Source organism: Myxocyprinus asiaticus, chromosome 25, assembly GCF_019703515.2.
Source record: "Myxocyprinus asiaticus isolate MX2 ecotype Aquarium Trade chromosome 25, UBuf_Myxa_2, whole genome shotgun sequence".
Taxonomy (NCBI): domain Eukaryota; kingdom Metazoa; phylum Chordata; class Actinopteri; order Cypriniformes; family Catostomidae; genus Myxocyprinus; species Myxocyprinus asiaticus.
Genome location: NC_059368.1, coordinates 6,512,019 through 6,531,854, shown reverse-complemented (window position 1 = coordinate 6,531,854; position 19,836 = coordinate 6,512,019). Strand labels below are relative to the sequence as shown.

Here is a 19,836-nt window from a genome sequence, read left to right as displayed (position 1 = left end):
GTGTGTGTATATATGTACAGTATACATATATTGCATATACAAATACATATATTGTAAATGTAATATAAAAAAAAATATTACATATCACCTATAAGATCTATCATACATTTTATTTTTCTTCATTCATTAAACAATAACATTAATAAAGTATATCAAATAATATACAGTGGGGTCCAAAAGTTTCCATTTAAATTTGAAATAAACCCAAGTTTATAAAATATAAAACAAAGAAAATGCATTACTTTAAAAACTTTAAATAACTTGAATAGGTCTCAGTTATTATTAAATATTTAATATTCTAAAAGTTTTTATGATTGCTCAAATGTAAATAAATGTATGACATTGACCGTGTTAACTCGTAGGGCTGCCAACTTGTATGGCGCTTGCAACCCCATTATCTACTGTAAAAACATATTATATATATATATATATATATATATATATCCGATCAGCCACAACATTATAAACACCTACCTAATATTGTGTAGGTCCCCCTAGTGCTGCCAAAACAGCGCCAACCCGCATCTCAGAAAATAATTCTCAGTTACAGAAATACTCAAACCAGCCCATCTGGCACCAATAATCATGTCAATGTCCAAATCAATGAGATCACTTTTTTTCCCCATTCTGATGGTTGATGTGAACATTAACTGAAGCTCCTGACCCGTATCTGCATGATTTTATGCACTGCACTGCTGCCACACGATTGGCTGATTAGATAATCGCATGGATGATTGTTGGTGCCAGACGGGCTGGTTTGAGTATTTCTGTAACTGCTGATCTCCTGGGATTTTCACGCACAAAAGTCTCTAGAATTTACTTAGAATGGTGCAAAAACAAAAAAAACATCCAGTGAGCCGCAGTTCTGTGGACGAAAACGCCATGTTGATGAGAGGTCAACAGAGAATGGCCAGACTGGTTTGAACTGACAAAGTCTACGGTAACTCAGATAACCACTCTGTACAATTGTGGTGAGAAGAATATCATCTCAGAATGCTATTCTGAGATGCGGGTTGGCGCTGTTTTGGTGGCACGAGGGGGACCTACACAATATTAGACAGGTGGTTTTAATGTTGTGGCTGATCGGTGTATATATACATACTGTACTATATATATATATATATATACACTGTAAAATCGAATTAGTTGACCTTCGATTAGTTGAGGCAATCGGTTTGCATGCTTTTTCTAAGTAAACCTACTTATTTGGCTTAAGTAAACTGAACTTCATTTTTTAAGTAACATTAATTAGTTACAAGTAAGCTTAACTTATCTACGATTACAGTATTGTTGCTTTGATTTAATTATTTAAATTGACAAAAATCTCAATTCTCAGCCAGCTACAACAAAACAACAACAATTTAAGAATTAAAACTAAATACATTTTTTAAATGAAAAACTATTATTTTACTACATAAGTTCCCTTATTTTGACCAAACAACATCATTTATTCAAGCGCAAGGGTTTATGGGTATTCCACACAGCCGCAATTTTGTAATTGGTAATTTTGAGTTAGTAGTAATCTATGTATTTAAGTTATGATTCCAAAATGTGACATTTCAAGTATTGTTTAATTAGGACCACTAAAACGTTTTTATTAATGAGAACTTTAGGATTTATAAATGGTAACTTAATTAAAACTATTAAGAATAGTACAAATTTAAGATTAAGTTGAATAAACAATTTTTTTTATAATTTGAGATTACTATTTAGTATTTACAGTATATATATATATATAGCCATAAAGTCATCACAAAATCACAAGAGGAGTCCCAGTTAACCTGTATTCACTGCATTTAAACCTGAAATGTCACCTGAGCTCCTGGAGGGCGAGTTTGTTTCGTAATCTGACGTCCTCACTGATGGGGTACACCACAAGAATCATGAGACCTGTAGTGATACAGGCCACCGGGGCGGCGCCAATGAGCAGTTTCAGTGTGTACACCACTGGAGGGGGCTGTCTGCACGCGCCTGTGTCATAACCAGCAAATCTACAACAACAGCATGGACAATGCATTGAACAAATATGCATGTAAATATGGACACGATATAAAAAGCCTTCAAAAGCTTTCAATTTCTGATCTTTTATGTTATGTTATTATATGTCATTGCATTTTATTCTGTTGCATTACATTCAATTCTATTACCATTTCTTACGTTTAAAAGTTAGTTTGTCTTAAATGTATTAAAGCTAAAGTTTTGTAGCCATTATCAAATTTGTGAATGTGCATCCAACACAATGCACATTGGGGTTTAGATTTTAAACTTTAGAACCGGTTCTGGTTCCATTTTGTAAAAATAAAATAAAATAGCGGAGCCATATGATTTTAGAACATGCAGTTTTCTGCATTTGGGCTGATTTTTGAGCAAATGACTCTAATGAGCCTGTTCTTTTTTGTGAATAAACAACATACAGAGTGAGCAGTGTAGTGTGGTTCCCGACCGGATGAGCTCACTCTTTTTAGTGAATCAAAAACACAAACATCAGTCGCAGCAGTTACTAAATTAAAGGAATATTCCTGTTTCAACACAAGTTAAGGTAATTCGACAACATTTGTAGCATAATGTTGAATACCACAAACATTTATTTCGACTTGTCCCTCCTTTAAAAAAAAATGGTTACATTGTGGCACTTACAATAGAAGTGAATGGGGCCAATTTTTGGAGGGTTTAAAGGCAGAAATGGGAATGTTAAAACCTATGTCTTAATTGAGCTGTAAAGTTGTTTAAATTGTCGTTTTCAAGGTCTTTTTAGGTTTTGCTGCATTACATCGTCATGACAACAAAGTTGTAAATATGGTTATATCTTTACACAGAAATGGTTAGTAAACATTTTTTCACACTAAAATCATGTTAACGTGCATATTTTTTTACGCCTTGTTGCTATACTTTTGAAACACTGAGTATTTCAAAGGAATATTCCGGGTTCAATACAAGTTAAGCTCAGTCAACAGCATTTGTGGCATAATGTTGATTACCACAAAAATTTATTTCGACTCATCCCTCCTTTTCTTTAAAAAAAAGCACAAATTGAGTCGAGGTTACAGTGAGGCACTTACAGTGAAAGTGAAAAGGGGGCCAATTTTTGAACATTAAAATACTCACTGTTTCAAAAGTATACCCAAAAGACATAAACAATATGCGTGTTAACATGATTTTAGTAAGATAAAATCACTTCCTAACCTTTTCTTTGTAAAGTTACAAATTCGTTGTCATGACGATGTAATGTCATCAAATCCTAAAATCCTAAAATGACTGAAAAATGATGATTTAAACAACTTTACAGGCCAAATAATACATGAGTTTTAGCAGAAGAATGAATTTAAGTGCTTTTATAAATTATAAGCGTCACATTTCTATCTTTAAACCCTCCAAAAATTGGCCCCATTCACTTCTATCGTAAGTGTCTAACTGTAACCTCGATTTGTGCTTTTTTTTAAAGAAAAGGAGGGATGTGTCTAAATAAAATTTTTTGATAATCAACATTATGTCACAAATGCTGTTGATTGAGCTTAACTTGTATTGAGTCCGGAATATTCCTTTAATCTTACTGATGAGTAAGTAATGACTTTTGTGATGTCAAACTCAAAATGAAATAAGAATGTGTTATAAGGCTTGTAAGACTTTAATCAGAAAATGCAGTTGCTGACTGTTTTTTCATATGACAATTTTATTAAAATAAATGAATAAATGAAATACTTGTATGTTATATTGTATTGTTTGTTAAGAATTTTTATTCAATATACAGTTAGTATCAAATATAGGATTGCATTTGTGTCTCTAAAAAGTCTGTGTAAACACACATTTTACATTTGTTAACATTAGTCAACGCAATAAGTACCATGCTCACAATTTAGTACTCTTTGTTAATGTTAGTTAATAAAAATATAACTTTTAATTGTTAATTCAAGTTAGTTTATAGTGCATTAAATAATGTTAGCATATACAACTTTTGATTTTAAAAATGTATTAGTATATGTTACAATTAACATTAACTAAGATTAATGCATCCTGTAAAAGTATTGTTCATCGTTAGTTCATGTTAACAAATGGAACATTATTGTAAAGTGTTACCAAATGTATTTCTGATTTGTTATATCTTCTCTGCTGACATCTGAAATGTTCTAATCATTTGGTAACAGACTTCTAAGAGTATTAAATGCAATAAGAATAGCATTTCTTATTTTAAATTAATTCTTTCTCAAAAACATTTCTGATTCCCATCCCTAAAAATGAAAGAAATATATTTAGTTGTGAATTTCTAGGTCACTAATCAAATGTAAGCTAATTTGTGACGTTGACCATGTTAACTCCTCTGTAATCAAGTTCAGCTTTCCTTTATTTCCATTGAAGCAAACAAGATGCTCTTTGGAACATTCTTAAATTATGCTGGATAACATGGACGATCAGGTTTCGCACAAACTTGTGGAGTTCATAGCAGCTTGAGTGCATGCTGTCATTAAAGCAAATGGTGGACATACCATATAAGACATTATGAAATTCATTTAAAATTAAATTTTTCACTCAAATTATTATTATAAATGTTCTATATTGTAAGGAACATTTCTTGTTTGTTGCCATCCAAGTTTAAATCAGACGAACACCACTGTTTGTCCTGATTCATTATTTCCAGAAGACTGACGCCTGTAAATAATGAAAGAGTGTTTTAAGTGATCTCACTGTAAACAGAGCGTGGACACTCCAAGAGATATGCCTGCAGCAAACTTGGTGAAGAAAGCATATAGGGAGTAGAAGATTGCCTCGTGCCCCTTTGAGTTGCGGTTTGCAAGTCTGAAGTCATCCACTACATCTGGCAACATTGACCTGGGCAACAGGAAACACAACACAGCATAGACATCATGCATCATCTCATATTAAACATTGACATAGATGGCACCTAAAACTCACTGGGACTTTTGCAATCAACCAGAGAGCATCTTTAAAAACCAAAAAATAGCATGACCCTTCCATGAAACATGTTATTTAGAGACTGCTAGATTATTAAACCTCTATATCCGAGGGGTAAAATCAAAGGCAGAGTGGTTTATATAAACCAGCAGCCATTCTGCATTCTTTACGGATCACGTTGAGGCTTTTTAATCTCTGTGCTAGGACATCAAGGACTGGGTCAGTGCATGGTTACATAAACAACAACAAATATACTAGATTTTTACATATTCTTAAGAAAGTATGACTGGTGCTATCCAATGTAAAAACTGCCGACACCATTCTATTGTGTTGTGGGTGGTTTCCAGAGCGTAGCTATGCAGTTACTGAGGTTTTCAAGGTGTTTTTAGTATGTTGCTATTCTGTTGATATGGTGTTATGGGTGGTTTCCAGGGTGTTTCTATGCAGTTACTGTTGTGTTCTGAGTGTTTAAGTGCGTGGCTATGCAGTTGCTAGGGTTTACTGGGTGGTTCCTGGGGTGTTCGTAGGTGATAGCTTACAGGCAATGATAGTCATGTCCCTAATGACATTCTAGTCCCTAATATTTCGCCCATTCTATAATTCACCAGGCGAAAATTGTACATATGATGTGTTAGAAAAGTACTAGTACTCTCCTTAAAAAGCCGCATGACATGAGGTATCACTCATGTCCGTAGCACAAATGGTGTTGGACGGGTTGCATGCAAAATTTTAATACTTGGAGTTTGGGGTTTAGAAAAAATCCCTCAACATAAGTATGAGCAATGGTTGCCTTGGCAAACACCACTCATAACAACTTTATTATTGACACTGCAAAATCGGCATGCTCATTCTGTGCTTTTGTAACCGGTCCTGCTCGACCCGCTCCAAGCGGGATTCGAACTGGCGTCAGCCGGCATGGGAGGTGGGTGTACTAACGAGGAGGCTAAAAGCTACAGCCCCTAGCATAAGTCGCTTGTGTGCCTCTTGAGGCCAGGGGAGTGAGGGTTACACATACCGCACAGCTATCACTAGCTGTACCAGCTGGATCCCGTTACACTCACCCCCCTAAACTTCACTCCCATCCGGGTCACTGCACCACTGTAACCGGTCCTGCTCGACCCACTCCGAGCAAGATTCGAACCGGTGTCAACCGGCATGAGAGGCGGGTGCACTAACGAGGAAGCTAAAGGCTACAGCCCCTAGCGAAAGTCACTTGTGCACCTCTTGAGGCCAGGGGAGTGGGGTTTACACATACCGTACAGCTATGTACCAGCTGGCTCCCTTTAAACTTTAACATTTTGCTTATGTAATGTAGTATTACATTGTTTGGGAGACTCACCATGGTAACAAGAGAGAAGCAGCAACACTAAGCCCCGACGATACGGCCACAACATATGCCACGATCAGATTAGGAATAAACACCAGCATCACTGTGAAAGGCATAATCCACTGCACAAGAGAGACAACAGATTAAAGGACCAACATTACATATTATTCAATGCATACGCACAAAATTTGAGCTGCATTAAGACAGTGATAAATGCAAATACTAAAATTCAACTATATAATTGTGCATTGTTAGGATAGCAACATAAATAGGCTCATCAACCATTAAAAGACAACTTTTGATGTTGACGTTAAAGGCCAAGCGTCCACTCAAACTCTACTAAATGGCTAATACTAATACAATATTTGGCCCAGTCTTTGTTCCATGAAAAATGTGGCCAATCACACCTCTGCTTAATGCATGTTTATGCATCTGCATTATTGTTAATTTTCCTATTCAGCCATTTTGGGCAAATACAGTTTAAGGTAATATTAATATATTTCAATGTTTACATTATGGTAGGATCTTTAGCAATACAAATGTAGATGAAAGTTTAAGGCCACATCACTGATACGGTTTCGTTTGAAAATGCATTAATTTTGCTCCATTTGCACCTCTCATCCACACTAAACAGTGTTTTTTCAACCGAAAATGAAGTATATAGAAAACGTTTTCCATTACCGCACCTACTTTGGAAAACGATGATGTTAGGAAACCGAAAACTGAGTTTTGAAAAAAAAAAAAAAAAGAAAAAGAAAAAACAATCTAAAAAAGCACCGTGATGCCACAGAAAGCCGCTGTCTTCTTTCCATACTTCTCAAGAAACCACTGCCAGAATGGAATGCTCAATGCAGCTGACATCTGGGAATTTGAAAAACAGATTTTCTTAAAAATCAATAGATATCTGGGTAACACTATACAGTAAGGATGAATTAATTAAAATGAGCAAACAATGAACAATACTTTTACTGCATTTATTAATCTTGGAAAATGTTAATTACAACACATGCTAATACATTTTGAAAATTGAAAGTATCTGTTAATATTAGTAAATGCATTATGAACTAAATATGAAAAAAAAAATCATAAATTAACATTAACTAAAACTTAAAAATGCTTTAAAAGAATATTTTTTTGTTTGTTAAAGTAGTTCATGAACCCTAATGCATTTACTCATTCTGACAAATAGAACCTGATAGCGATATCTGTATAAAAATATGCAAACATTGTGCCAGTTATTCACTTTACCCAAAATGCCAAAATTGAGGTAGAGTGTATAAATCTGCATTCTAAAAATGAGTTTTAAAACAAAACACCTAGAACAAAAGAAAAAAAAAAATTAAGAATGAAAAAGTGCTAAAGGTTCTAAAGACTGTTAATCAAATATTGTTGCAAGAACACACTCTGTTTGTCATAAGCAGAAACCTACATCACCACTGACAATGAACTGAACTATCTAAGTATAGCTATACTTAAGCTAACTAGAGAGCTTTGTGTTCATTCATGATAAATCACCAATGACAATGGCAAGTCTACTGAAGTGGATATGGCATAATTGGTCATCACTTGTGACTAAAAATAATGATGATGATCTTTTCGTGTCTTCATCGAGTACTCACCAGAATGGTCAGAACAATGTTTTGAAAGTGTTCTCGTAGATCCACTGCATACGTGCAGAACAACACAAAGTTACTTTGTATCAACTGCAAGATGAAGAGATTTGGCTTATTAGCAATAAATGGAAATACAATACAGTTCTGGTGATATTCATTAGTTAATCCAGCCTATACTTAAAAATACCTAATTCTGGGAAAGTATTCAGTGTTTCAGCCATTAGATGTAAATATTTTATGCATACCAGGGCCACAACCACAACCACCATATACACTGGCAGCCAAAAGTTTGGAATAATGTAAAGCGGAAGGAAATTGGTACTTTAATTCACCAAAGTGGCATTCAACAGATCACAATGTATAGTCAGGACATTACTGATGTAAAAAAAAAACAAAAAAACAGCACCATCACTATCTGAAAAAAGTCATTTTTGATCAAATCTAGACAGGCCCCATTTCCAGCAGCCATCACTCCAACAACTTATCCTTGAGTAATCATGATAAATTGCTAATTTGGTACTAGAAAATCACTTGCCATTATATCAAACACAGCTGAAAGCTATTTGGTTCATTAATTGAAGGTTAACATTGTCTTTGTGTTTGTTTTTGAGTTGCCACAGTATGCAATAGACTGGCATGTCTTAAGGTCAATATTAGGTCAAAAATGGCAAAAAAGAATCAGCTTTCTCTAGAAACTCATCAGTCAATCATTGTTTTGAGGAATGAAGGCTATACAATGCTTGAAACTGCCAAAAAAAAAACTAAAGATTTCATACAAAGGTGTACACTACAGTCTTCAAAGACAAAGGACAACTGGCTCTAACAAGGACAGAAAGAGATGTGGAAGGCCAGATGTTCAACTAAACAAGAGCATAAGTACATCAGAGTCTCTAGTTTGAGAAATAGACACCTCACATGTCCTCAGCTGACAGCTTCATTGAATTCTACCCGCTCAACACCAGTTTCATGTACAACAGTAAAGAGAAGACTCAGGGGTGCAGGCCTTATGGGAAGAATTGCAAAGAAAAAGCCACTTTTGAAACAGAAAAACAAAAAGAAAAGGTTAGAGTGGGCAAAGAAACACAGACATTGGACAACAGATAATTGGAAAAGAGCGTTATGGATCTTAACCCCATTGAGCTTTTGTGGGATCAGCTAGAATGTAAGGTGTGTGAGAAGTGCCCGACAAGACAGCCACATCTATGGCAAGTGCTACAGGAAGCGTGGGGTGAAATGTCACCTGAGTATCTGGACAAATTGACAGCTAGAATGCCAAGGATCTGTAAAGCTGTCATTGCTGCACGTGGAGGATTTTTTGATGAGAACTCTTTGAAGTAGTTTAAGAAGTTCTGAAATTTTTTTTTCAAACTGTAATAGTAATTGTTCATGTTATTAATGTCCTGACTATACATTGTGATCCGCTGAATGCCACTTTGGTGAATAAAAGTACCTATTTCCTTCCAGAAGAGCAAAATCTGTACATTATCTGTACATTTTGGCCGACAATGTACACTGAGGGGCACACGTCCCCCCTAATATTCCCAATAGTGGTTGATCAACATGGATATTTACCAATTATTAAACTTTTACATTTGGCCCTCAAAACCATGAATATTTGGTTACATTCTTGAAGTATACAATCAAATATTTATTTATAATTGCTGTTAACATTTGTAACATACAGTATATGGTAGTTCCAGACAAGTGTTTTTTAGTTCATGCATATCCTCAACTAATAAACTAAATACTGAAGTAAGCACTGAACACATCTAAAACAAAGTACTAGAAGGAAAGCATGTTACCTGGATGGCTACAGATATGAACAGAAAAGCCGCTGTTAGAGTGAGGTACGACCCATGTTTCATGACCAAAATAAAGCCCTTATGGAACGGAGTGGCCTTCTCTGTTTTAGGTGCATATGGATCTAAAGCATTAAAATAGATGCAAGAAAATCCATTAGACATGTTTTCTGAGATGTAAAGTATGAATTTCTTTTATTTAAAGGGATAGTTCAACCAAAAATGGGGTTAAACATTCTGCTTAACATCTCATTTTCTTTTCCACAAATGAAAAAGACATATTGGCTAGTAACGACACGAGGGTGAGTAAATGATCACAGCACTGTAATTTTTGGGGTGAACTGTCCCTTTAACTTTTCCATTCGGATGCATTGGCAAAACAAGAATTTATGGAACACTACAAATCAGGTAATGGCATTTCAGTGAAACATGAGTCCATGCCATTAACGCACATCCTCACCATCTCTCTCTTTGACTCCCAGGAACATGACCACTGTACACACCAGAAATAGCCCACCGATTACACCAGCTGCTATCATGTATACTTCCTTCTGTAAAGACATACAGACCATGAGAGGCGTTGGAACAGTCCCTACTTCTATTCATTCATTTTAAAATATATTTCATTGTGTTAGTACTTTCATAATTACACAACCACACACACAGTAAAAAATGTCATGGCATTTTCTCCAGCCTACGGAGCTTTTTGAGTCACAGAACCTCAAAATGTAAATTACGTTGCATCTATATAAAAACACATGTTAGACCAACAATATTCACCCAAATGTTGTTCCAACTAGTTAAACAGAGTTGTCCGAACAAACAATTTCATATTGCACAGTGTTGCTGATGTGTGAGTTCCGACTGCAACATGAATAAATTATGTGGTTTGTGTTAGATGCTTATTTATTGCTGTTTGCTGAATTTATTTATGCTGTTTTATTATTATTTTTTTTTATTGTCAAAAAATTGTACTGCCTTGCCTTGCAAGACATCCTCTCTTCAGAGGCAAAGTTTGCAAGTAAGGTCATATAAAAGTTATTTAAATGGTGACAAAATGAAAGTTCTCATATTGGGTATTGTTAGTTGGCTGAACTAGAAATTAGTAGTTCTCTCAACAAGAATTTATTAATTTAGTGAACAAACAAATTCACATTGACTACACAATGCAATGTTCCTGGGGATAATAATTAAAACGTCATTGAGAGAACCCAAAAATCTTAATGCATCATGTTGCGTTGAATTTTTATGTTTGCACCAACATAATATATGTATAACATATATATATAGTATATATATATTTATATATATATTATTTTCACCCCCTAAATGTGTGGGTGTGTGTTTGTGTTATTATCATAATAATAATATAATAAATTACAATTATATATTATTATATATCTTATATTATATTATTTTATATTATATTGCTGTAAATGTCTTGTAATATTTATTTATTTATTTATTGGTCAAAACATTTAATTCTGTCTTTTCAATAAGTCTTAATCTTTGGTTGCTGTTTTATTTCAGTACATGGTTTCTGTGTTCCGTCGACTGTCTAAATTCATTACATTTATTCGTGTGCATTTGCTGCCTCATGCTTTACACTGTATGGTCTTGTAAATTGTACCTAGCTCAAATTAGGTGCAACCCCAGAAAAGAGGATCTTTTCAATCTATTTCCTCCAAACAGGAACTGCTCTGCCCTAAACAACCGCTAATTTTCCACGCACTGTGGCTGAGCACTTCATTATTGTAACAGATCAAAAGGGCTGTTTCAGAGGAGTTGGTTGGCGCACCCAAACAGCCCTACTGAGTTTCAGCCAGGCCGCAGAGGAATGCGCAACGACACGGTGTGGCGTGTTGCAGGCCGCCTGGGCCGCCATAGAGAGGTTTAACCAGAGAGAGACACTGCAGTCCAGCTCCAAATAGCTGTGGCCCTTCATGGCCACATCCACAAACCAGGCTTGTCAACTCGCTCACAATGCGAACTTGACTGACGTGGAGCTCGGTGGCTGTCGGCTCAAAAAAAGAGTTTAACAGACCCCTAAACAAGGAAGTTTATTTCATCATTCTGAGGTCTCTGGTGAATTTCAATAGTTTTTATAAAAGTCAAGCTCTAAAAGTCCCCAGCTTATTAGTTTGAAGAGGGTTTGTGACGAGAAGTTAAATAAACGCAAAATACTTAAAATATTTTTTTTGAAAAAGCAAATTCAAAATATTAGAAACTTTAGCACAGAGGAAAAGCAGTTCTCTGTCCATGCAGAAACACAGAAGTTGTAATGCTTTATAATAATAATAACACTTAAGCCACAATGCTAGGGTGTTTCGGTTGGTTGCCAGGGCACTTCTTTGTGGTTGTTATGCTGTTCTGAATGGATTTTTCTGAATGGTGGTTTCTAGGGCAATATAGGTCATTGCTATGTAGTTTCTAGGGTACCCTGGGTAGTTTCTAGCATGTCCTGGGTCATCTTTAGTGGTTGCTTGGGTATTCTGGGTGGTTTCTAGGGTGTTCTGAGTCATTGCTATGGAGTTGCTAGGGTGTTCTCACAGGTTTCTAGGATGTTCTGGGTCATTGTTAGGTGGATTATAGGGTATTCTGGGTGGTTTCAATGGTGTTCTAGGTCATTACTTGGTTGTTGCTAGGGGTTCTGAACTTCTGGGTAGTTTCTATGGTGTCCTAGGTCATCATTAGGTGGTTGCTAGGGTGTTCTGAGTCATTGTTAGGTGGATGATAGGGTGTTCTGGGTGGTTTCAATGGTGTTCTAGGTCATTACTATGTGGTTGCTAGGGTGTTCTGAACTTCTGGGTGGTTGCTAGTGTTTAGAGGTCTGCATTCCTGTGAAACTCCTGCAGGACCCGTGGGAGCCGATTAGATTTCTTGCAGTGCGGGATTACATTTCCGAGTTGAAAGCAGGAGAGGCCGGTACATCCATGAGATGTCGACGGGAGTGAGAGAACAGCCTGAAAAATCCTATGTGGATATCTTTTTATTATTAATTTATTTTATTGAATGAATGCAAAATACAAAACAAAACAATAATTGGTATTTTTTTCTCAAAACTGCAACTTTATCTTGCATGTGTGACTTTCTATCTCGCAATTGTGACTATGTTTATCATAATTGCGACTTCTCGCATTTGCAACTTTATATCTCATAATTGTGTCTTTATATCTCAGAATTTTTACTTTATTTCTCAAAATTGCAACTTTAAACATTGGCCCCCATTCACTTCCACTGTAAGTGCCTCATTGTAACCCAGATTTTTGCTTTATTTATTTTTTTAAGAAAAGGAGGGACAAGTCAAAATAAATTTGTGTGGTAATCAATATTATGCCACAAACACTGTCGACTGAGCTTAACTTCTAGTGAACCCGGAATATTCCTTTAAGATCTCGTAAATGTAACGTTATATCTCACAATTTCTAGTGTGGTCTAAGTCATTACTAGGTGGTTGCTAGGGTGTTCTGAACTGGGTGGTTTCTAGGGTGTCCTGGGTTATCGCTAGGTGGTTGCTAGGGTGTTCTGGGTGGTTTCTGTGGTGATATGGCTCATTGCTAGATGGTTTCAAGGGTGTTCTTGGTCAATGCTATGTAGTTGGTAGAGTGTTCTGGGTGGTTTGTAGCTAGGTGGTTTCTAGGGTGTTCTGTGTTGTTTCTAATGCGTTCTGGGTCAGGTGGTTTCTAGTGTGTTCTGGGTAGTTATAGGGTGTTCTGGGTGGTTATTTAGTGGTTGCTAGGCTGTTTAAATGAAAAAAAAAAAAGATATAGATTGTTAATAATAAATGCTTTTCTTAGAACATAACTTGAAAGAGCCAGAGGAACTACATTAAGTGCTGTCACCCACTGGTGCAGTGTAGAATATTTTAATCCAAACATGACATTGACACGTACAGCATGAGACATGAAGTCACGTGACAGTGCCAGGCTCCTGATGATCTCAGTACCACTGCTGTTTCCCAAGTGACTAGCTGACAGGTTGCGATGTGGACAGTGTTTCAGAGTGTGTGCGCTCGCTACAATCTGACCCTGAATGGCAGCACCAACCAACGTACCAAGAACTTCCATCGTCATACCTGAAGATGCAGAAATCTTTCATCATTATTTACATTTCCAGTCATTTTCAGACACATGTAGTTCTCGGTGAGTGCTTATATATATATATATATATATATATATATATATATATATATATATATAGATATATACAGGTGCATCTCAATAAATTAGAATGTCGTGGAAAAGTTCATTTATTTCAGTAATTCAACTCAAATTGTGAAACTTGTGTATTAAATAAATTCAGTGCACACAGACTGAAGTAGTTTAAGTCTTTGGTTCTTTTAATTGTGATGATTTTGGCTCACATTTAACAAAAACACACCAATTCACTATCCCAAAAAATTAGAATACATCATAAGACCAATAAAAAAAACATTTTTAGTGAATTGTTGGCCTTCAGGAAAGTATGTTCATTTACTGTATATGTACTCAATACTTGGTAGGGGCTCCTTTTGCTTTAATTACTGCCTCAATTCGGCGTGGCATGGAGGTGATCAGTTTGTGGCACTGCTGAGGTGGTATGGAAGCCCAGGTTTCTTTGACAGTGGCCTTCAGCTCATCTGCATTTTTTGGTCTCTTGTTTCTCATTTTCCTCTTGACAATACCCCATAGATTCTCTATGGGGTTCAGGTCTGGTGAGTTTGCTGGCCAGTGAAGCACACCAACACCATGGTCATTTAACCAACTTTTGGTGCTTTTGGCAGTGTGGGCAGGTGCCAAATCCTGCTGGAAAATGAAATCAGCATCTTTAAACAGCTGGTCAGCAGAAGGAAGCATGAAGTGCTCCAAAATTTCTTGGTAAACGGGTGCAGTGACTTTGGTTTTCAAAAAACACAATGGACCAACACCAGCAGATGACATTGCACCCCAAATCATCACAGACTGTGGAAACGTAACACTGGACTTCAAGCAACTTGGGCTATGAGCTTCTCCACCCTTCCTCCAGACTCTAGGACCTTGGTTTCCAAATGAAATACAAAACTTGCTCTCATCTGAAAAGAGGACTTTGGACCACTGGGCAACAGTCCAGTTCTTCTTCTCCTTAGCCAAGGTAAGACGCCTCTGACGTTGTCTGTGGTTCAGGAGTGGCTTAACAAGAGGAATACGACAACTGTAGCCAAATTCCTTGACATGTCTGTGTGTGGTGGCTCTTGATGCCTTGACCCCAGCCTCAGTCCATTCCTTGTGAAGTTCACCCAAATTCTTGAATCGATTTTGCTTGACAATCATAAGGCTGCGGTTCTCTCGGTTGGTTGTGCATCTTTTTCTTCCACAATTTTCCTTCCACTCAACTTTCTGTTAACATGCTTGGATACAGCACTCTGTGAACAGCCAGCTTCTTTGGCAATGAATGTTTGTGGCTTACCCTCCTTGTGAAGGGTGTCAATGATTGTCTTCTGGACAACTGTCAGATCAGCAGTCTTCCCCATGATTGTGTAGCCTAGTGAACCAAACTGAGAGACCATTTTGAAGGCTCAGGAAACCTTTGCAGGTGTTTTGAGTTGATTAGCTGATTGGCATGTCAAAATATTCTAATTTTTTGAGATAGTGAATTGGTGGGTTTTTGTTAAATGTGAGCCAAAATCATCACAATTAAAAGAACCAAAGACTTAAACTACTTCAGTCTGTGTGCATTGAATTGATTTAATACACGAGTTTCACAATTTGAGTTGAATTACTGAAATAAATGAACTTTTCCACGACATTCTAATTTATTGAGATGCACCTGTATATATATATATATATATATATATATATATATATATATATATATATATATATATATATATATATATATATATATATATTAGCATTATTGGAGCTATTGGAGTTATGGATTGACTAGAGTAATCCAAGCACGGTTAAAAAGATACACAATGGTGTGAGCTTACGATAAGCTGTAGCAGAGTCTCTTTCCTGTTGGTCGGTGCTCAAGAACATGGTCAGGGCGGAGTAAGGCACATGGAAGCACTGTAAGACAGGTTAGACAAAGAACACAAAGAATACATAAATGATGACAGAATTGTAATTGATAGGGCACAGGCGAATATATGGTTCCCTGGAGATTAAAACAAAGAGTTTATTTCAAATATCTTCAAGCCGCAGGGTAAGAAGTTATGGAGTGTGCTGTGAGTTCTCATATATGTAGGATCTAAAAAAAGGCAGTGAAATGGATTCAAAATTTAGCACATGCACATCTATTAGTGGTTTTTCTAACCACTCATTTTTCAAACACCCATTTAAATTACATTGTATGTCTCAAAAGGAAACAACTAATAAGCTCCAAATTAATGCTATTCATTTAGAGCACAACATATTCTTTGTACTTATAAATTTGCAGTGCTAAATCAATATTATCAAAGTACAGCAAACCTTCACTGATCTTGCTTTCATATTCCATTACACACCATCAGCTAACTTTTATAATTTACACAAAAGCCAAGTCAGCAGTGTGGCAAACCGAGGGCCCAAACGGTTACCAAAATAAATCTAACTACAGAGTGCTTCCCATGTGGTGCTTTTGTTGCTTAGAAGTTCTGCATGTTGTTTAGAAGACCCTGTTGGACTTCTGTTTGTGAGGAAGTTTGTTTCTATGAGTTAGTTCTATGAGGGTTTGTTTATTTAAAGGTGCACTCAGTAATTTTTTCCTCATTAAAAAAGTTTAACTCCTAAAGACATGAATTGTAATTTTGCAATATATGTAGGAAATCATGACCACTCACATGAGATGAGGACTCCAGTCATATCTGTAACCTTATAAAAGCTGTCTATTCTTCATGGAGAGGGTCCGCACATGGGGGCTGCCATTTTAGCATCACACGACCAGCCGAATACTACTCGCTTAATCTCAGTAACCGTCCTGTTATTTGACACTTTCACTCATTGATTAAAGTAATCATGGCTGACTGTGAATACTACATTTCTACAACGGCATCTGAAACTGAAAACTATTGATTTTAAATGATGCTGCATCCAAGCCACTAGGTGTCACTGTAAGTCCAAGATGACACAAAGACAAAAGTTAGTGAGTGCACCTTTAAACATAAAATATTTAGTCTAACTAAGACAAACGTACAAATTACAATCATATTGTGTCTTGATCACGCCATGAAATAAAAAATAAATTAAAAAGTTAATTCTGACTTTACATCACACAATTATGACACATTTGAACCTTTATTGGAATGTAGTTTATTCTGACTCTCTCTCTCTCTCTCTCTCTCTCTCTCTCTCTCTCTCTCACACACACACACACAGTCTTTTCATAAGTATTATTTACAAACTTTACATTTGGGTGTCCAGCTATATGACCCACGTTGCACAAATGCCTGTTTTTCCTATTCTATATGTATCATTTTATATAAAAACTAAAATAAAACTAATTGTAATGAAAAACTAAAGCTAAACTATCAAATATTTAAAAACTCAAACTAACAAAGAACTAACAAACAAAACAAAAACTAAACTAAATTGGAGTGAAAAATGTAAAACAAAACAGAAATAAAAACTAAATTAAAAATGTAAAACTATTATAACCTTATATCTTACAATTGTGAATTTATTTCTTGTAACTGCAAGTTTATATCTTACAATTGCAACTTTATATCTTGTAATTGTGAAATTATCTCGCAATAATGACTTTATTTTTCAAAACAGCCACTTAATATCTCGTAATTGTGACTTTTTATCTCACAACTGCCACTTTATTTTTCTCAATTGTGACTTTATATCTTACAACTGCCACTTAATATCTTGTAATTGCGACTTAATATCTCACAATTTCGACTATATTTCACACTATTGCGAATTCTCGCAATTGCAACTTCATATCTCACAATTGTGACTATTTCTCGCAATGGCAATTTTTTTTTCTAATAATTTTATTAGAGTTTATTTCTCGTAATTGAGAGAATTTTTCTTGTAATTGTGAATTAATATGTCACAATTGCCACTTTGTTTCTCATAATTTTGACTTCTCTCATTTGATACTATTTCTCATAACTGCGATTTTTTTACTTCGCAATTGTGACTTTATTTCTCGTAAATGTGACTATATCTTACAATTTGGACATAATTGCACATTTATATCTCGTAATTGCGGCTTTATATCTCACAATTGCTAAATAATTTCTTGTAATTGTGAATTTATATCTCTCAATTGAGACAATTTTTCGCATAATTGCGAATTTATATGTCACAACAGACACTTTATTTCTCATAATTACGACTTCTCTCATTTGAGGCTTTATTTCTCGTTGCGACTTTATTTCTTAAAATTTCCACATTATTTCTCGTAATTGCAACTCTAAATCTCGTAATTGCGACTTTATATTTCAGATTTAAAACTTTATTTCTCAAAATTGTGACTTATCTCACAATTGCAACTTCATATCTCACAATTGCAACTTTTATTTCTCACAATTGCAACTTTATTTCTAATAATTGTGAGTTTATATCTTGCAATTGAGATTATTTCTCTCTAATTGCGAATTTATATCTTACAATTGGCACTTTATTTCTCATAATTATGACTTCTCTCAACTGAGGCTTTATTTCTCATAACTGCAATTTTATACAGTATCTCGCAATTGGGACTTTATATCTCGTAATTACTATCTAAGCTAAAAAGTCAGAATTACTTTATTTTTTCTTCCACGGCAAGATCACTGTACAATCATGAACACTGCTACGATCAGCACACAAACTTTCTCTGATACAAGAAGCAGCTGGTGTTTCTCAGCCTTGTACTAACAAGACAATGGAGAGCGCTAAAAGAAGAAACCAGCAGTTATTCTCTCCGGTGGTTTCTGCCAGGTTCCACCATGTATTTATCAAGCAGCTAGACTGACTTTTCATTACAGTGTAGAATGCTGTGGTCAGAGCGGCTTCTCCACTCCAGCACATGTTGGCAGGTTTTTAACAGAGGACAGTATGGAGTGGTCTGCGCCAAACCATAGTAACAAAGGATAGCAACACAAATAAATCATGGAAACTCCATGCTATAGATAACCACAGCAACTTTTGATGACGAGCGTCTTTACGTCTGTTTACTTTACTAAGTCAGGGTTGCTGTGGGGTACTGAAGGGGGTTTGTGGTGGATTGATACATGTGGCATATAGAAATATATATTAATAAAAATAAATAGGATTTAATTTTAATCTGAATCTATAAAAGTTTATAACACTTGCTTGAAAGCATTACAGGTGATAACATATACATTATATAACTGTTTATTTTGAAAGTTGTTTCACTGTTTCTAAAATGTACTGTGGTGCAGTTAACGTTAGAGATTCATTCATTCAAGGACAGTGGGGGATCATGACACCAAAATACACTGCAAAGACAAAAGTCCAGGCAGCATTATATTTTAAAAGAACCGTGGGGCATCTGTGACTACATGATGGATGAAGTTGTAAATGTGGTTTCTGGGTAATGTGCTACCCAGTATGTAGCATTACACGGTATTAGAACTTTAAAAACATCAAAGCAACTAAAGTGTGTTGGATACGTACTGTGATGAGGGTTTGGTAGAGACAGTAGAAGCCCAGATACCAGATGAACCTCCCGTTGGTAAAAGGTGGAACAAACCAAAGGTAGAAATATGAGACCACTATAAATGGAGTGCAGCCCACCATCCTAAAGGATGAAAGAACAGACTTTTAATTCTCATCTATATCCAGTGATCATGTGTTTTGAAACTAACAGTAGTACAGCTAACATGTTTATTGTACTATGGTTATAACATAATATTGAAGCACCTTTAAGTACAAATGATATATGAATATGGTAGTCATTCAGTACTATGGTAAATGGGTAGTTCACATGAAATACTTTAGGCAATTTGACATGTCCTGTAATGCAACACTCCATCTAATACTGTTCTATTTTAAAAAGTATTTTACTCTTTCATTTATAATGCTTATGCATGTAGCTTTAACAAATGCATATTAATTGAGAGACTATTTGGAATATATTACACTATTTTCTTAAGTGAAGAAAAAGGTGATCAAAAACAGTGAAATACTTAAAGGAATTAAAGTAGAGACCTGTTACAGGTCCTAATATATACACTTTACCTTTGTAGATTAACTTACATTTTAATCTAAAAGCTTGATGTTGATTAAAAAAT

At 35.5% G+C, this 19,836-nt stretch overlaps 1 protein-coding gene across 1 annotated transcript in view; it reads right to left on the bottom strand.

Annotated features, from left to right (window-relative positions):
* Positions 1 to 19,836, bottom strand: part of LOC127415658 (sphingosine-1-phosphate transporter MFSD2B-like) — a 39,541-nt gene that overhangs the window by 479 nt on the left and 19,226 nt on the right. Inside the window, exons 5-14 of the mRNA XM_051654458.1 lie at positions 19,220 to 19,343; positions 15,598 to 15,676; positions 13,541 to 13,722; positions 10,108 to 10,198; positions 9,651 to 9,772; positions 7,855 to 7,938; positions 7,013 to 7,096; positions 6,248 to 6,357; positions 4,681 to 4,824; positions 1,815 to 1,991 (exon numbers count right to left, since the gene is read on the bottom strand). Coding sequence (XP_051510418.1) covers positions 1,815 to 1,991; positions 4,681 to 4,824; positions 6,248 to 6,357; positions 7,013 to 7,096; positions 7,855 to 7,938; positions 9,651 to 9,772; positions 10,108 to 10,198; positions 13,541 to 13,722; positions 15,598 to 15,676; positions 19,220 to 19,343 — 1,197 coding nt within the window. The remainder of the gene's footprint in view (positions 1 to 1,814; positions 1,992 to 4,680; positions 4,825 to 6,247; positions 6,358 to 7,012; positions 7,097 to 7,854; positions 7,939 to 9,650; positions 9,773 to 10,107; positions 10,199 to 13,540; positions 13,723 to 15,597; positions 15,677 to 19,219; positions 19,344 to 19,836) is intronic.